General features: G+C 41.8%; 1 protein-coding gene across 7 annotated transcripts in view; it reads right to left on the bottom strand.

Annotated features, from left to right (window-relative positions):
- Positions 1-1,003: 1,003 nt before the first annotated feature.
- Positions 1,004-15,334, bottom strand: part of lama2 (laminin, alpha 2) — a 126,285-nt gene continuing 111,954 nt past the window's right edge. For all 7 annotated transcript variants that reach the window (XM_040160309.2, XM_040160306.2, XM_040160308.2 and 4 more), the window contains 14 exons: positions 12,932-13,083; positions 12,644-12,820; positions 10,737-10,881; positions 8,969-9,055; positions 6,473-6,585; positions 5,034-5,127; positions 4,521-4,616; positions 4,050-4,130; positions 3,807-3,884; positions 3,585-3,663; positions 3,219-3,350; positions 2,974-3,104; positions 2,439-2,658; positions 1,004-2,323 (listed from right to left, as the gene is read on the bottom strand). In XM_040160309.2, coding sequence (XP_040016243.2) covers positions 2,163-2,323; positions 2,439-2,658; positions 2,974-3,104; positions 3,219-3,350; positions 3,585-3,663; positions 3,807-3,884; positions 4,050-4,130; positions 4,521-4,616; positions 5,034-5,127; positions 6,473-6,585; positions 8,969-9,055; positions 10,737-10,881; positions 12,644-12,820; positions 12,932-13,083 — 1,746 coding nt within the window. In that variant the 3' untranslated portion in view covers positions 1,004-2,162. The remainder of the gene's footprint in view (positions 2,324-2,438; positions 2,659-2,973; positions 3,105-3,218; positions 3,351-3,584; positions 3,664-3,806; positions 3,885-4,049; positions 4,131-4,520; positions 4,617-5,033; positions 5,128-6,472; positions 6,586-8,968; positions 9,056-10,736; positions 10,882-12,643; positions 12,821-12,931; positions 13,084-15,334) is intronic.

Raw genomic sequence — 15,334 nt, forward strand, 5'->3', positions numbered from 1 at the left:
GCAATAGTGCCTGTCCTAAAATATGCATAGAAATGTGTATGTTGTAAAAAGTTATGAAAAAAACATTTTAAATATAAAAGGTTTTGTCAAAGTATTTATAAATAAAATATAGAAATTAAAGCATATGTTAACTTTTTGAGTCATAGAAAAAACATTGTATGACATGGTAGCCTGGCTACAAAATATATATTGTTAATAAGTTTGAATTGAATTGAATTTAAATTGAAAGTCATGCTTATAGTCACATTGTGTGGAGTAAATTATCATGGTTCATGATGTAGTCACAGTACAGTATTTAAAAAAAAGCTAAAGCAAAACAGATAGCCAAAGGACTATTAACTAGAAAAAAAGTCAAATATGTAATAAATCGCCAATTTGGTAGCATGTCAGGAAAGACCAAGACTTTTTAAGACTATTAGATTGAAATACAAAAATATTATAAAAGTCTCACATTTGAGGGTAACACGAAAAGGCCAAAGCGATAGTTTGGTAAGACATTTTTGCCACATAGCTACTCAAAACGCGTTGCCTGTCTGTCAGCTCAGGAAAGACCACTTGTTGAAAGCGAGGAACTATGTGCTTTGTTTGCAATTTCTGTGGACAACCACAAGTGTAATGTGGAATTGAGCTGCAAAGACATTGTTAATGTTTTCAAAACTTCCTTGAATCAAAACTTTCCTGGTTATGTATAAAGTCATATAGTCATTCAGTCATCTCAGAAAATACTTTAATACTTTAAGGACCTAAATATCTGCCAATTGTATTAATCAACTGATAGTAATATTAATACCAGCATGCAAACACCCATATCGATTTCCTTCTAGTTAACTGGGACAATGAGCATATCATTTTTAAATAAACAATTTAAGATGAAATTCTTTCATACCCCCAAAAACCTAAATGCAGTGTCAGAGAAAAATGTATAACTGCTTACTAAATCATTTGGATTAATGCATTTCAATATAAGTGGTCTAATAGTAATACTCAAAGAAGGACAGGACGATTTATTTGCTGCGATAAAGAATATATTTCAGAAATAGCTGCTGAAGAATTTTCAGCCACACCATGCAGAACATACACCACCATTAGCGTCCTTGGGAAACCTTGTACCTTTATATCGCTGAGGTGCAAAACAAGCTCCAGCTCGTGTGACAATCTTCAATTAACGCACAACAATTGAGAGGAGTGTGGAATGTTAAAGAAATATTGCACCACGAAATAAAGTCAACGTTGCTTTCATCATTAACTCACCATTTTGTATGTTGAAGAAAGTGTAAACATAGAATTCACTTAATCTGCATAGTTTTTATTGTATTAACATTGACTGCAAGTATTCATGTCCAATCGAATTGCTTGGAGTAAAAAGGATGTGACTTCTGTGGAGGACATTTGTGCGACAGCTTTTGTTTAGCTTCACATCACCGGATGCCTCTTTGTGCGCGTGTGAGTTCTGTCTGTAAAGAAGTTCAACTTATTCTATGGTTTCAATGGTGATACGATTTTCTAAACAACATTTCAGGGAACAAGGTTTATGATGAACAAATGTAGGTACACACCATCTATTGAATTGTTAATTCTCTTCCAAAGGCGTTTATGTAACTCAGGTAACAGTATATAACTGTAAAAACTGATACGATTTAATGCTTTCTCACACATAACAAAATAGCATTAGCTTGAATACCCTTAAAACTATCTCCCGTTGCATTGTGGACCACCACACATTTTAAAACAATTTGATTTTTTAATTTGAAAGCAGGATAAATTCATGTCATACGTGGTGACAAATGTCAAAGTGGTTTAACGTTTCTTGTCTGTTTTCTTGTCTTTTTGCAGCAAGTAACTTTGCATGTTGTGTCACTCCTATAAGTTTGCGGACTTGATGAGATCAGACTACAATTCTGTGGTATGAGCCACAGATGGGGACTTATTTAGGAGGGAATCGGGCCTCCAAACTCTGGTTAAATGAATAGACTAACTGTTTTTGAAGGGAAGCATTACACCTTTTCTAGTCCCCCTGATGTAGACATTACCTACTGTTCATATTCCACACCTGCACAAAATAAGGTGTCACTCGTTGATACAAACATTGTGCTCTGTGCAAGTTCAGGGACCCGGACCGTAATGTTTTAGGTAAACAGCAAGGAGAAGCTCTATGGTACCGGTTAGGCAGCTACTGCAGGACAGGAAAGAGGCTGGACCCCTTTAATCTCTAGAGCCTTGTTGAACTGCACCTCCATGGTCTTGGAAGCTTTGGTGATCCTCAGGTTCCTCAAACAGCCTTTGAAGGACGTCCTGGTAGAGAGAGCTGCCTGGCGAACCCCATCTGAGAGAAGAATACAAGTGATGCTAAAGTTACTCTTTTACTCTGGATCTCATTTGACATATAACGTTTCTAATGTGTGAATTTGTTATTTTCAGGCTTGGTTTCGCGGTCGTACCCGGATACCCTCCGACATAGATGGGGTCGTTGGTGTCGCATGTGTTGGAGCGCGCGTTAGAGCTCTCTGCTTGGCTCTGACGCCCGTCCACCACCAGCTGCGCCCTGTGCCGGAGCTTCTCGGCGGTGACCGAGTGCCACTGGCCGTCGCAGAAGCCCTCGCCCTCGGGCGCGTGCTCCGCGCTGATCCGTCCAGCGCCGTTGTCCACGTGGAAGAGCAGCTGCAGACACAGGAGGCAAACGAAAAGCATATATTATATATACGCATCCAATAACCTGTAGTGTGCTGTGGAGGACACACATTCAACCCAGATACCCAGATAGAAAAGCATGAAGAAAGATTCAAATAGATTGATTGAGTAATTCAACATTACACAGTACGATACAGCTCAACTTCCCACAACGAATGACAACTGTCACACGTCAATAGAATCGGTCGAGAGCGGGAGGGTTGTCGAGCTTTTATCTAACGCTGTCAGGACAAACGAGAACGTTCGGCGAGACGCTGAACCCATCCCGCTGTCACGGCCGCGTACCTTTCCCCCGACGATCTCCAGTCCCAGCCCGTCGTTTCCTTGGTTACTAATGGCTAGGAGCACTCCGCTGGTTCTGCTGGTCCTGAACTCGAACGCTATCGACACGTCCAGACCTACTCTGTAGGAGGAGACTGGAGACAAGGAAGGGAAAATGTGACCGTGCTTCCTTCCTGTGTAAAACCGGACTGGGGTTGTGTTTTTATATTCACTGATAGGTGGTCCTGACATAGCTGCTGGGGTCTCACCTGCTTTCAGGTAGCCAGTGCCGTCAAAATAGGTGCCGGTCTCAGTGGCAACAAAGCATCTGGCAATCATGTGACTGGAGGTGGGCGCGGCCATGTTCATGTTAAAGTCCTCACCACCTGCACCGGAGTGACCTAGCACAACAGAGAGGAGGCAGAATGAGAAAAAAAACCATCTTAGGAACAAATATCTGCGATAAACCACAAGCAGATTACATGAATAAATTGTGTAACACAGAGGTGGAAGAAGTACTCAGATCGCTTATGGAAGTTATGGAAATGAATTCCTATTCGCACCCAAGTCACAGTACAAACATGTCAGCATCATATTCAATCGCTTTACTGTGATGACTGATTACTATTCCTTACTTGGAGCTACAAGCTTGGTGCTTACGGCACCTCCAACCATCTTAAGGCCACGGATACATCCATTGATACTGTAAAGAATCTGGGAACAAAAAAGAGAAAAAATGTTTCGTTAATGCTTCTAAATGATTCAACGTCATGTTGACATTTATTAGTGAAATGAGCCAAAATGTGGAACCCCGGGTAATTGACCAAACCTAATACAAATAAGCACGTGTATCCTACCGGTCCTATCCTCTTGCTGGTGTAGTTTTCTGGGAATCCACCAACATACAGCATTCCTACAACGTCTAACAGGTCAGCCTGGGAAAAGAAGTCATTAATGCAATAACAAAACAGAGCTGTGACATCTGATATATAAAAATATATATAAACATAAATTATATATATATTTATTTATTTATTATATATTTCACTGGTCTGCCGTTATGTGAGAAAGGGTTAACATCTTTAAAATAAGAACCATACCTTCTTTGGACTGTTCATATGTTTACTGTATCGCCCATCAACCAGGAGTAAACCTCTCTGCTTGTTACGGCTCACACGGATCTGAGAGGGGCAATAAAGTAGGTAAGTAGACAAATAATAAACAAGAAGTTCAAGCTCAGTCCCTCAACAGTTTCACACTATATGTGGTTTTGGATGTAAAAAAAACATTATTCCAACATGTGCTGTTCGACAAAATTCGACAAAAATTGAGATTAGTGTTCATTGATGATGTGACTTATTAAAAGCATAGAACAGGGAAGCTTTGACAAAAGCAAATGGTGAAAATGATCAGTCTCCAACAGTATCTTTAAATCTAAAATATATCCCCATCTAACATAAACTCTAGTAACAGACTCTTGTAAAACCAGTATATCACCAAGACAGTATTTGCATTACCTATTATTCTATAGAAATTCAGCAATAAACAGCCTGAATGAAGGGCTGTCCTACCGTATGCCAGTTGCCATCATTGATGGAGAAGGGCACGCAGCCAGATATGTTCCCACTCCCAAGATCATAGCCCAGACAAACTTGTCCATCCTTGATCTGCAGGAGGAGAGAGACGTCACAAGCTGACATGCTTATTAATTTAACCCCCTAAAATGACCTCGATGAAACAAACAAAACGAGCCTGTGTAAATTGTGACTATGTGCGGACGGAAGACCATGTGGGGGATAAAAGGATTGTGGAGTGGGAGGCTCCCTAAGTCCAAATGATTACATTTTTCTTGTGTTTTCTGTCCAAATGGTCATCACTTCAGTGCTGTCATACTCTATGAGCTACCTGGTTGGATTTACTGCTCAACAGCTCAAAAGCTTACGTCAAAGAACGGACTGCTTAATACAAAGAAGCAATGTGCGTGTGCTTAAACAAACGCTGATTACATTTTTGAACAGAACTAGAGAAAAACCGGTGAAAGTGAAGATTGCTGTAGATTGACAGGTGAAAGCAGCAGATGTTACCTGTATGGCGACAAAGTCTGCATGGTTGATTCTCGCCATGTAGAGAACGAGACCAGAATCCTCCTTTGTCCTTAACTCAAACTCCAATATCAGCCTGAGATACGCAGACAAACATGAATCTTCTGCTTGTATAACAGAACATGTAATAAAACGGGTACAATGCGTCTTTGTGGTCATTTGCATTTTCATTGGAATGCTGAAGAAGTACAGAAAACTGGCTTCTCAGTGCAACAACATAAATGTACAAATTGCACAAAGCCAGTCAGCTTTCTTGTTGATTGAATTATTACCAGCACTGACATTTTGATTTGGACTGCAAGCTTAAAGAAGGGGTTGAATAAATCAATGTGAAGTCAGAGTCTAAAACATGTAGTCCATTACTTTGCTAATCCAGCAACAAAACGATTAGATAAATACAGTACTTACACAGTAGACAAATCATTACCTAAAGAATTACTGGGTGTTTGTCCGTATGGAATTAATTCGCCATCCTTGGATCATTTTGTTTTTGTTCTGCGAGTGTCAGTTTTTGTGAATCCGGTGGGTTTCAGTATTGTTCAAGTCAAGAACATGTTGAGTAATTCATCCCACTGTCATCTATAGAGGCTGCTTCCTGCATTCTGACCAAACCATCGCTCACGCACTTCTGCTTTTCCTTTCCTTATTTATTTAGCGCAGTATTCCGCAGCGTGGGAGCTAAGTATCAACGCGGTTTGTGAAATGGAACCAAATAAATTCATCATCAAATTCCTGTAATGTAATTAGAACCATTGGCCTTTAAGTCTAATTCATGATTTACCTCCGTAAATTTTTAAATGCAAAACCAACACTGGCCTCACAAAATACAAGGCTTTGTCAAAGATGGCTGAACACAATATAACGTATTTCCGATGAGCCACTCAACCAACTTCAACAGTAGATTCCACTTGTATGTGAATCCATCATAAATAATAATGCTAAAACATTTAAACAATTAGGCAACTTTTCAGGCCACTTTTATTTGTGATTCGTTTACATAACCGCTGCTAACCGGAGGGGTGGGGGGGGCTACTAGCATTGCAAGTTGTGCGATAATTTAGACGTCTTCACATCAATAATGCCAAAGCTGTCAGAATGATTAATTAGTAGTTGGTTTTAGCCAGTGCTGTGTCTCATCTGACATCACATCTCATCAGGGATGATCTTTTTCTAGCCAATCATGCTCCGCGTGTGAAATCTATAAAGTTAAATTATTGTGCAACTGCAAGAAAAGTTGCTCAAAGCTATTTTGAAAGCGTTTGCACGGCAGAAAGCTTTTTAATGCACCAGTGAGCCCAGTGGTTTAGTTGATAAGCTTTGCTCAAGGCCATAACTGTACACGCGGTAATGAATAAGGCTTCCAGTCGGGCTGTACGGCAGAAAAGGAAATACTAATGTGACGATTCCCTGTGAATACATACCACTCTCTGACTTTTGCGTCATCAAAAGCAAACTTCATGTGGCTGTTCCTGGTCAGTCCGAATTGATAGGCGTTGTCGAGCACCGTCGGGGCCGCGGCTGATGCACACGAATCCTGGTGATTGGACACAACATGTCAGTCACGCTGACTTAGGGTTTCACCACACTGCGTCGTGTCAACGGGAGTCATAGCCTGAGCAGAGCAGACGTCAATCACGCTAATGGGGTTTCGGAAGTGCCGATTGGTCAAAATGGGTCATGTTCTTATATATAAGATATAACACTTTCTGTAAGAGCTCACAGAAGATGAAGTTAATAAACATCCCTTTGGGTTTGTGGCTAAGTTGGGCCTTAGATGTGCAATGAAAATGTTTAAAATACAAAATGCTTTAGATTTAATCAGCCACCTCGGACAATCACAATAGGTTTAATTATAATAATTTCTAATTAATTAATTTTTTTTTGTTATTCATCTCCTCAAATAATTTGCTGCCAAGGTGGATTTGGCCGATACCACTTTAAAATGAATGGATCCCCCACAGTTTGATTATAATAGATCCTGCACACATTTCCTTATCATCTGAACCACATGTCATTCACACTGAAGTCTTTGTGCTTCACTTTGGCAGCAGGCTAAACAAAGTATAAGATGAGTAATTCAGTTCACATGCAATTCATTCATTGACCAGAAGATGTCAGTGTAGCATTAAAAGTGAAGGCGTCGCCATTTCTTACTTCTCTCTACTACTAGTACTCTCCTTGTACCTCCTTTCCTTCCATCTGCGTCTTTCTGTTCTTGCCTGTCCGTCTCACCCTCCATTATTTATTTTATTTAGTAGTATTTGCTGTCTCCTCCCAACCAGCCCTCTTCTTTCTACCTTCATGTCCTCTATAGTGTTCTCTTTCCTTACACCTCCCATCTTTTCTTTTTTTAAGGCTCCTCCTGCTGCCTTTCTCTACTTTAATACCCCACTACTTCCAGGTTACCAGGGTACGTTGTGTCCTCTTCACCCACATCTCACCTTTCTTTCCCCCTTCCAGTCACTTACCCTCTTCTCTTGCTCCTCTCACTTATTCCACCTTGTCAAATCTCATCTCATCAGCCCCTTCATCCTTTAGCTCTCTTGTCTTTCGTCCATTCCTCTTCATGTTCTGCTCAGCCTCCTCCTCTTATCTATTTTGCTCTCTCTTTTCCTGTCTTACCATATGTACTTTGCATGTTTCTTCTCTTTCCCCCACTCCAGCCTGCAACGGATCTTTTTATGTCTTTCCTCACTTGGTCCTGACTCCTTTTCAATCTCTATTCTCTGTATCCTCTCTCCTCTGGTTGTCTTTCTTTCCCTTCTTCCCTCCTCTCTCGGATGCATCTCCCACTAGATGCTCTCCCTCTCTCTAACTTTGTTAGTGTGTAACTCTAACTTTGTCCGACACACACGCGCACACACACACACACACACACACACACACACGCGCACACACACACGCACACGCACACACGTGTATCTTAATCTCCTCTCCTCTCTTGTTCTCTTTCAAGTGAAGACATTCCCCACACGGTGACCTTGCTTTGTTACCGCTGACACTCACCTCTTATCACTGCCTGTCCCCATATCCGCTCTTCCTCTCCAACCTCCCCCTTTTTTCCTCTTTCACTTTTCTCCCTATCTAACAAAGGGGAGATGTCACTTGCTTGGAAGCTCGTTCCTAGCCTCTCCTTTCATTCTCCTCTGGCTTCCTCTCTGCCGTCTTTCCATTAAGCCAACAAAAGGCGGCGGTCGCTCTGTTCAGAAAGACTCTCTTTCTATTTCCCTTTCTTCCCTCCACGGCTGCACCTTTTCTCTCTGTCTTCCATCCTCTTCCTCCCTCGCTCTCTCTCATCCCCTCTGCATCTTTCCATTTAGCTAACAATAGGGAGACGGTCTTCCATTCAGAGTGGCTGGTCTTTGGTTGGAGGTCACACCAACAGAGGTCATCAGTCTGGATTTTGTATAATAGTGAGGACCGCTGCCACTCTGGAGAGATCAAAAGTCTTGGCTTTGCTTACTGGAGTTTTCACAGGAGCTACTCCTTCAGACTCTGGCCGTGATTAGTGTTACATGCAAATGTTTCACTGCTCAACTCCAATTTAAAAGAACTCAGCTACAGTTTGAACCACGACGTAAGCAAATCGCCTGAAAAACGAATGCAATCGTGAGCTGCCTGATACAACACCTCACCCTAAGTGTATCAAACCTATCAATAATTAATGTCCAGGGCTCTAAAAAAGATTTAGTTAACTTTGTTTTGTCGGGGGGGGGGAGAATTCATTGAACAAGAAGTTTGCTTAATTGAGAAATATACTTAAAATCTCAATTCAAATGATACAAATTAAAAGTAGCTGTAAACTGACTTGAAATCATCAGACTTGAAAGTCCTAAATGATAACATCCTAGATACTAGCATACCGATGTTAAAGACAACAATGTAGAAAATGTGTGTGTGTGTGTGTGTGTGCATACCACGTCAGCAGTGGGCTCGGGTCTGTCAGTGGGCGGGGCGGGAGCAGCAGTGGGTGTGGTAGCGGGTGGCGCAGGTGGGGTGGCCTCCTGCAGGGTCGGCGGTCAGGGCGTGGAGAGTGGAGAGTGGACAGGAGGGGGGGGATTACTTTCAGCCACAGAGAGAGAACCGCACACCATGTTCACAATGAGCACCTGGCTCGCCAATAAGGCGACAGGAGAGCAATGACGTCATAAACGTTGGAGGCCATTAATTGAAACATAATTTACCACAAGAACATTGAACAATACTCGATAGAAGTCTCTTGTCAGACTGCCCGTCTTGGATGTAAAAGACTAAGCAAGGGATAATAGAGAGAGCTGTAGTTCTAACGGCTAATTAGAGGCAGATAAAGCAGAGCAACAAGTGAAAAGGAATAGAGAAATAATTTAATTTGTCAGAGGGTCACCGGAGCGTGTCTGTTCTACGGCCTCGTCCCCTCCTAAATGTGTGTTCGCCGATATATAAAAGAATCACAAGTACAGAATGTGTTGTGACAGGAAAGTGGATGATCGAGAAGCCTCTTTTATTTTAGCACTTGCTGTTGTTTACTGTCAGCTGTGATTACTTCTTCAATCAGACTATATCCTTTTGCTGTTGATGAGAAATGCACGCAGCAACTTGTGAGCAGAGCGCTGCAGACGCACAAACATTTCAAAATAGAAACAAAAATGTACTGATTGTGTAAGATTGTGCCAATCACTTATTACTTATTATAAAAAAACGTTTTCATAGTTATGTGTTTAACTACAGGACATGATCCGTCAAAACAGAAACTTGGAAACTACTTTAGTGTCTCTACAAATTAAATATTGACACATAAATCAGAGGCTGATAAAATGAACTAAATCACAAGAGATGTTGGTTCTCGCGATCATACAGTATCCGTTGGTGAATTAAATATCATTGTTGTGACATTAGTTGGAATTGTAACGGAAAGATGTTCAGAGGGTGAACAAAATCTAGATTAACAAAACACCCAACAAACTTGAACCAATTCACTTTGGTGAAACTTTACCTTTCGCCGATGGGAAAATGTAGATCTATATCTTTTTGACAGCCTTTAGTCTACTGTATATTACAAATGATCTTACAGCCCATGAAAATAAAAAAAACGATCAATGTCCTTTTAGGGGTGTAGTTTAGCGAGTAACTGATAAACTATGAACCCTACAAAGCTGATAATATATTAAATACATGTCCACAAGTCCTCTATCCCGATGCTTATGATGTGAATGATTGCCTACAAGCCTTTTAGCACAGCAGCTAAATGTTAGCTGAGTGTTTTGGCTCCTGTGGGCTCATAAAGCATAAATGGCACACGCAGTTAGCGTAGCGTAGCACCCTGGCTCCGCACTGCATGACAGGCTGCCAGAGGTGGAGTTTGTGGCTCAAGGCTAAAGGGACCATAAAGAAAAGTTAATGGGCTGTTCAACTGCAAAATGATGAAGCGCTAAACTAACAGCGCGAGGCCATGGCTGCATTTAATCAGAGAAACTGCTGTGTGTTTATGTGTGTGAGTAGGCCAGAACAAGACAATATGGTGGGATAGTATTGTGTAAATATGTTTGGAATATGGTTGTTTGTGCTACATTCCACTAAACTGTATCTCTTTTGTTTGCATGTGCATCGGCAAACAGCTTAATATAGGCTGCCTTATCAAAAGTATTGACTATTACTTTCTAACATATTTAAAACATGTTGATACCATAACAAAGTTGACCCACTTACAGCAGGAGGACCCGGAGTTGGAGCTGGGGTTACCGTGGTCGGGGTCAACGGAGGACCGGGTGGCTTCAACCCTTCAGGGGCGAGGCTGGGACACTGGCCGATTTCGGCATTCTCAAAGGACACGGGGAGGGAGAAATCTGAGAGACTGAGAGAGATGGAAAAGTAATTCAATTTTAACAATGTTAAGCTGACACCACCGGGGGACACCGCAAAGGTTTAACGCTACAGGGACTGTTAAAAGTGTGTTTACACTGAATGCTGCAGGAACTACATTTTCCCGTTCCTTGATAAGGATGAATTTGACTGGTGTGTATGCGGTCCATTTTAATTTGAAAACAGCACAGGGGTTCAAAACATGCAAGTGTTTCCAATGTCATTCAACCCCAGCACCCCTTTTTTTTTAAAGCCGAATGTGGTGGCGCGCTTCCTCCAACTGCTGCGGGGTTTTGCTGTGAGACCAATAACCAAGTATCAGTCCTTTAAACCAGTGGTCCCCAACCTTTTTTACCTCACGTTTTCATTTCAGACAATATTTCGCGGACTGGTCGAGAAGGTCCGACGGGGGGGGGGATGCCGTGCACGGTAAAAGGACAAGAATAACGCCTGGTGATGCGTTATTAGGAGAAAATCCGGTCAATTTTCAAAATAAAACATTTTTCAGGAAAAAAAAAAATATAAGCTTTCTGTGGTGCGGCTGTGGCCCACGGACCGGTACCGGTCTGCGGCCCGGTGGTTGGGAGACCACTGATTTAAACTGCAAAAAGACAGTTGAACAAGTTAGTTTTTCGACAGACCAGAGAATATTTGCTTCACTCGGATCGGTGGTGCTGTTTCGTCTGCATTCGTCCCCCGTAAAGTGATGCTGTTTTAATGTGATTACATTACATCAAAAACTGGTCGTATGGCAACTTTGGCAAGAGAGCGTTTGGCCTTCTGTGAATATGGCATGTTGTTCACAACCCACCAGCAATACAGTACATTAGATTAAATAAAAAAATGTAAGGAAGGAGGTATAAAAGATAAAAATAACTGAACAGTGTTACATTTTTTAATACAAATCACTGTAAGTAACCAAAAAACGAGTGATTATTATTATTATTATTATAAGTAGAAGTCACAGCGTCGGATGATATGGGTGAAATGTGGTGAGCGATAGACAAACAGAGTTAATCATAAACACAGAAAGATGAGAGAGGAGTATAATTTGATTTATGAGTATTGGACAGCTCTATTACTGCTGTAGAGGCAGAAAGAGACGTGGACTTTATCATCATAATCATGACCTCCTGAAACCATATAAATCTTAGTTACAAAATTGGTCTAATTTAGGTTTGCCTTTTACTGCCGAGAAACATTTTTGGGTGAACAATTGGGAAATGACAGCATGCGTACCAATGCGGTTCATTTAAGGTGAGCAGTTAAAGTGAAGTAAAGTAAGTTGATCAATTTTGCTTCCGTCAGAATGTCCACATGGAGGAAGTGGCTAAGTTCAACAAATAGCGTAAAGATACGATGGAAAGAAGGGGAAATGAATTGTTAATTGAAATATAAAATTCACTTTGAAGTCCCCACCCAATTTGCAATCAATGTATATTTTATTTTCCTTATTTGTTATTATTTTTGCGTAATTGAGTTTCAAATATTGAGTTGATTTTGTTCTTGTTAGAAGTAGCCTGAGACTTAAGATGCTCATTGCCATAATCACTTCAAGATAAAGCATTGAATAAATAAAGAACACAAACTTACTTGGGTCTAACACTGGTACTTCAAAAAAAATAAAGGACATGCTGTACATTTTAATATAAAAGGAAAAAATGTTATGGTAAATTATGTTAGATTCTATGTTGAATAAAAAGTCTTTTTCAATAAATCAGGATGCATTTATATAAAGATGAGATGTCACATACACAGCGTTGACCATGAGGTTCCATATGCATCCCTGGAATGGGACGTTGGCTCTGTTGGAGGTCTGCTCCACCTTTGCGGGAATACCACCGAGGAAGAGGCGCTGCAAGCTCACTGGCTGGTCGTTGGGAAGCGCTGCCTCCCTCCTGGTCTCCTCGTCCACCTGAACCACGAAGGATCTGGCGGGACAAAACACCCACAGACAAGCGCACGTCAAACCGGCAATGCATTAACATTAAATGCCGTTGCACAGGTAGGAACATCGACGCGGCTTGAAGAGGACAGCGAACCTGCCGGCCAGCCTCTCGATGCGCAGCGAGTGCTCTCTCCCATCGTTCAGCGCGCCTTGCTCTGGTCGCCGGGTGACGCGACGCGGACTGTGGCTGCCAGTGAACAGCAAGACCTCCAGAGAGCCTTTGTTCAGCAGGACTGAGAGGTAGGGCTGCAGGAGATGGAGATGCAAGTTATGATCTGGGTACATTTTTTAAAATCCATACAGCCATCAAACCTAGTTGAGATTTAAAAAAAACATATTTTTATGCGTGTTTTCTGACTTCTGAAGGCCAGAAGTAAACAAAAAGGTAATTATAATATAATGAATGAAATTGCGGACAACAATCAGACTATAAATTGTTTTCAAGAGTTAACCTGAATAAGCCAAGCATTAACAGCATTCAGCTCTTAATAAGAATAATAAATGAGACCTATTTAATACCTTCAAACTAAAATAAATATGTCTGGAAAACATCTGTATTTAAGAAATCAGCAGTTATTTCAATAGAAAGTTCTCAACACTCCCATTAAATATTTCTCCTGCGTGTTATGGGGAAAAGGAGAGGAGGAGAAAGGAAGGATGAGGCGGAAAAAAACAAGATCGACGGGAGGACAAATGACAAACAGGAGGGAGAAGACACTGGGGATTGAAGGGAAGTCAAAAGGCAAAAGAGGAGATGAGTATGGGGAGGTGGGACTTCTAGATAGAAATTGGGGGGGAAGGTATGAGAGGAGTAGAAGAGGAGAGGAAAGGATAACAAGAGATGAGAGGAACAGAAAGGAGAGGATATTAGGGGGAAGAGATGAGAGGCCAGAGAGCAACACAGCCAGCGAGACAGAGATGGGCAGAGAGCGAAGGAGAGAGACAGACAGAGAGGTGCTAGAGAGCAGTGGTGCCGGGGTCAGGCTAATTTGAATTTTAATTCACTGTGTGCCAGAGGGCGAAGTGGGAGACAATTTACCACCTGAAAATGGAATTTCAATTTGAGGTCGGGTACAAATTGAACTGAGATGTAGCTACAACATGCCTCTCGCTGCGCTGCTTCACACAGACACACTTACACAGATACAAAGGCACGCGCGCGCACACACACACACACACACACAGACGTGTGCACAGACGCAGACACATGGCACACGTACAGACAGAAGCACATTTCACAGATGAACTCACACAGAGGACTGACACACACAGACACACACATACGGACGTGTACAACCACGAAATAGTACGCCACAAACTGTGCAGTTGATATGCACGGAGCCAACACTCGTATGAAATGTACTCACACACACAAAACCCACACTAGCGCACATATCTATTCTACTTTTGGTGTTTTCAATCTCCCAGCTTTTGAAGTTCATACATGTATGATCATATTTCGGGTTTGGTGAGTGAGCCAATTTTGTTGAAAGGTTGTGTAAGCAAAGCAGACCGACCCGGTGTTCGGAATACAGACTACGTGAGGCGCGGTTTGTTTAATATTCATGAACCAATCAAACGTGCTCATTAAAATAAATTGTTTATTTAGGCAAAAATGGTATCTGAAATATATATTCTGAAAGGTCAAGCTGGATATGTTTTTCTTCTCAATCCTCTGTCCTCTGTGTTTCCTTTTGGCTTCATCTTTGTCCCGCCCCCCCCTCTCTGGCTCTCCCTTGTGTCACTACACTCTCTTTATCTCCTATTGTGCTCCATGCTTCTTCATCTCTCCTCTCTGTCTACAATCGACCATCGCTTCTCCTCTCCTCCCCCATCGTATCGTTTCTCCTCTTTCCCCTCTCCCCTTCCGCTCACCTCTAAATCTCCCTCCGCTACCCTTCCATCCATTGTCTCCTGTCCCCTTCCTCCTCTCCGCTGTTTATATGTCCCTCTCTAAAACATCCATTAGTCAAGGCCAAGTTGAGTTGATGGTGTTTTTAACCTCGCTTAACCTTTCTGCACACACACACACACACACACTCGCCTTGCCTGCCAGCATAGTTAGTAAAAATAGATTTATGCGGCCAACAACCAGTGATGATGGATAAGCTGGAGGTAACCCTCTGTCCTCTTTGCTCGCTCACACACATGCACACACTTGCCATTTTGCATTCATGTGAGCAACACCATCATACCAAGGCATTACACACATAGGTACACACAAAATGTTTTTGCCTGGGCATGCAAACAGGCAAGCACACAGCCATGAAGAGAGACATATACGCACACATTTGTAATCTTTGGCCAACGCAACACAATGTGCTGTTTTCAGCAAGGTTTGGGTATTTATCAGTGATTAGAACAAAACCGGGCTGCATAAGTATTTGAAGCGTGCGTTTGGATCAGCATGTGCATGCATCTGCATATATATGCATAAGAAGTTTTGTAGCCATAAGACAATCTAATCAGCAAAGCGGCCAACAAACTTAAATCTCAT

Source organism: Gasterosteus aculeatus, chromosome 18 (assembly GCF_964276395.1).
Source record: "Gasterosteus aculeatus chromosome 18, fGasAcu3.hap1.1, whole genome shotgun sequence".
In the NCBI taxonomy this organism is placed as follows: Eukaryota; Metazoa; Chordata; class Actinopteri; order Perciformes; family Gasterosteidae; genus Gasterosteus; species Gasterosteus aculeatus.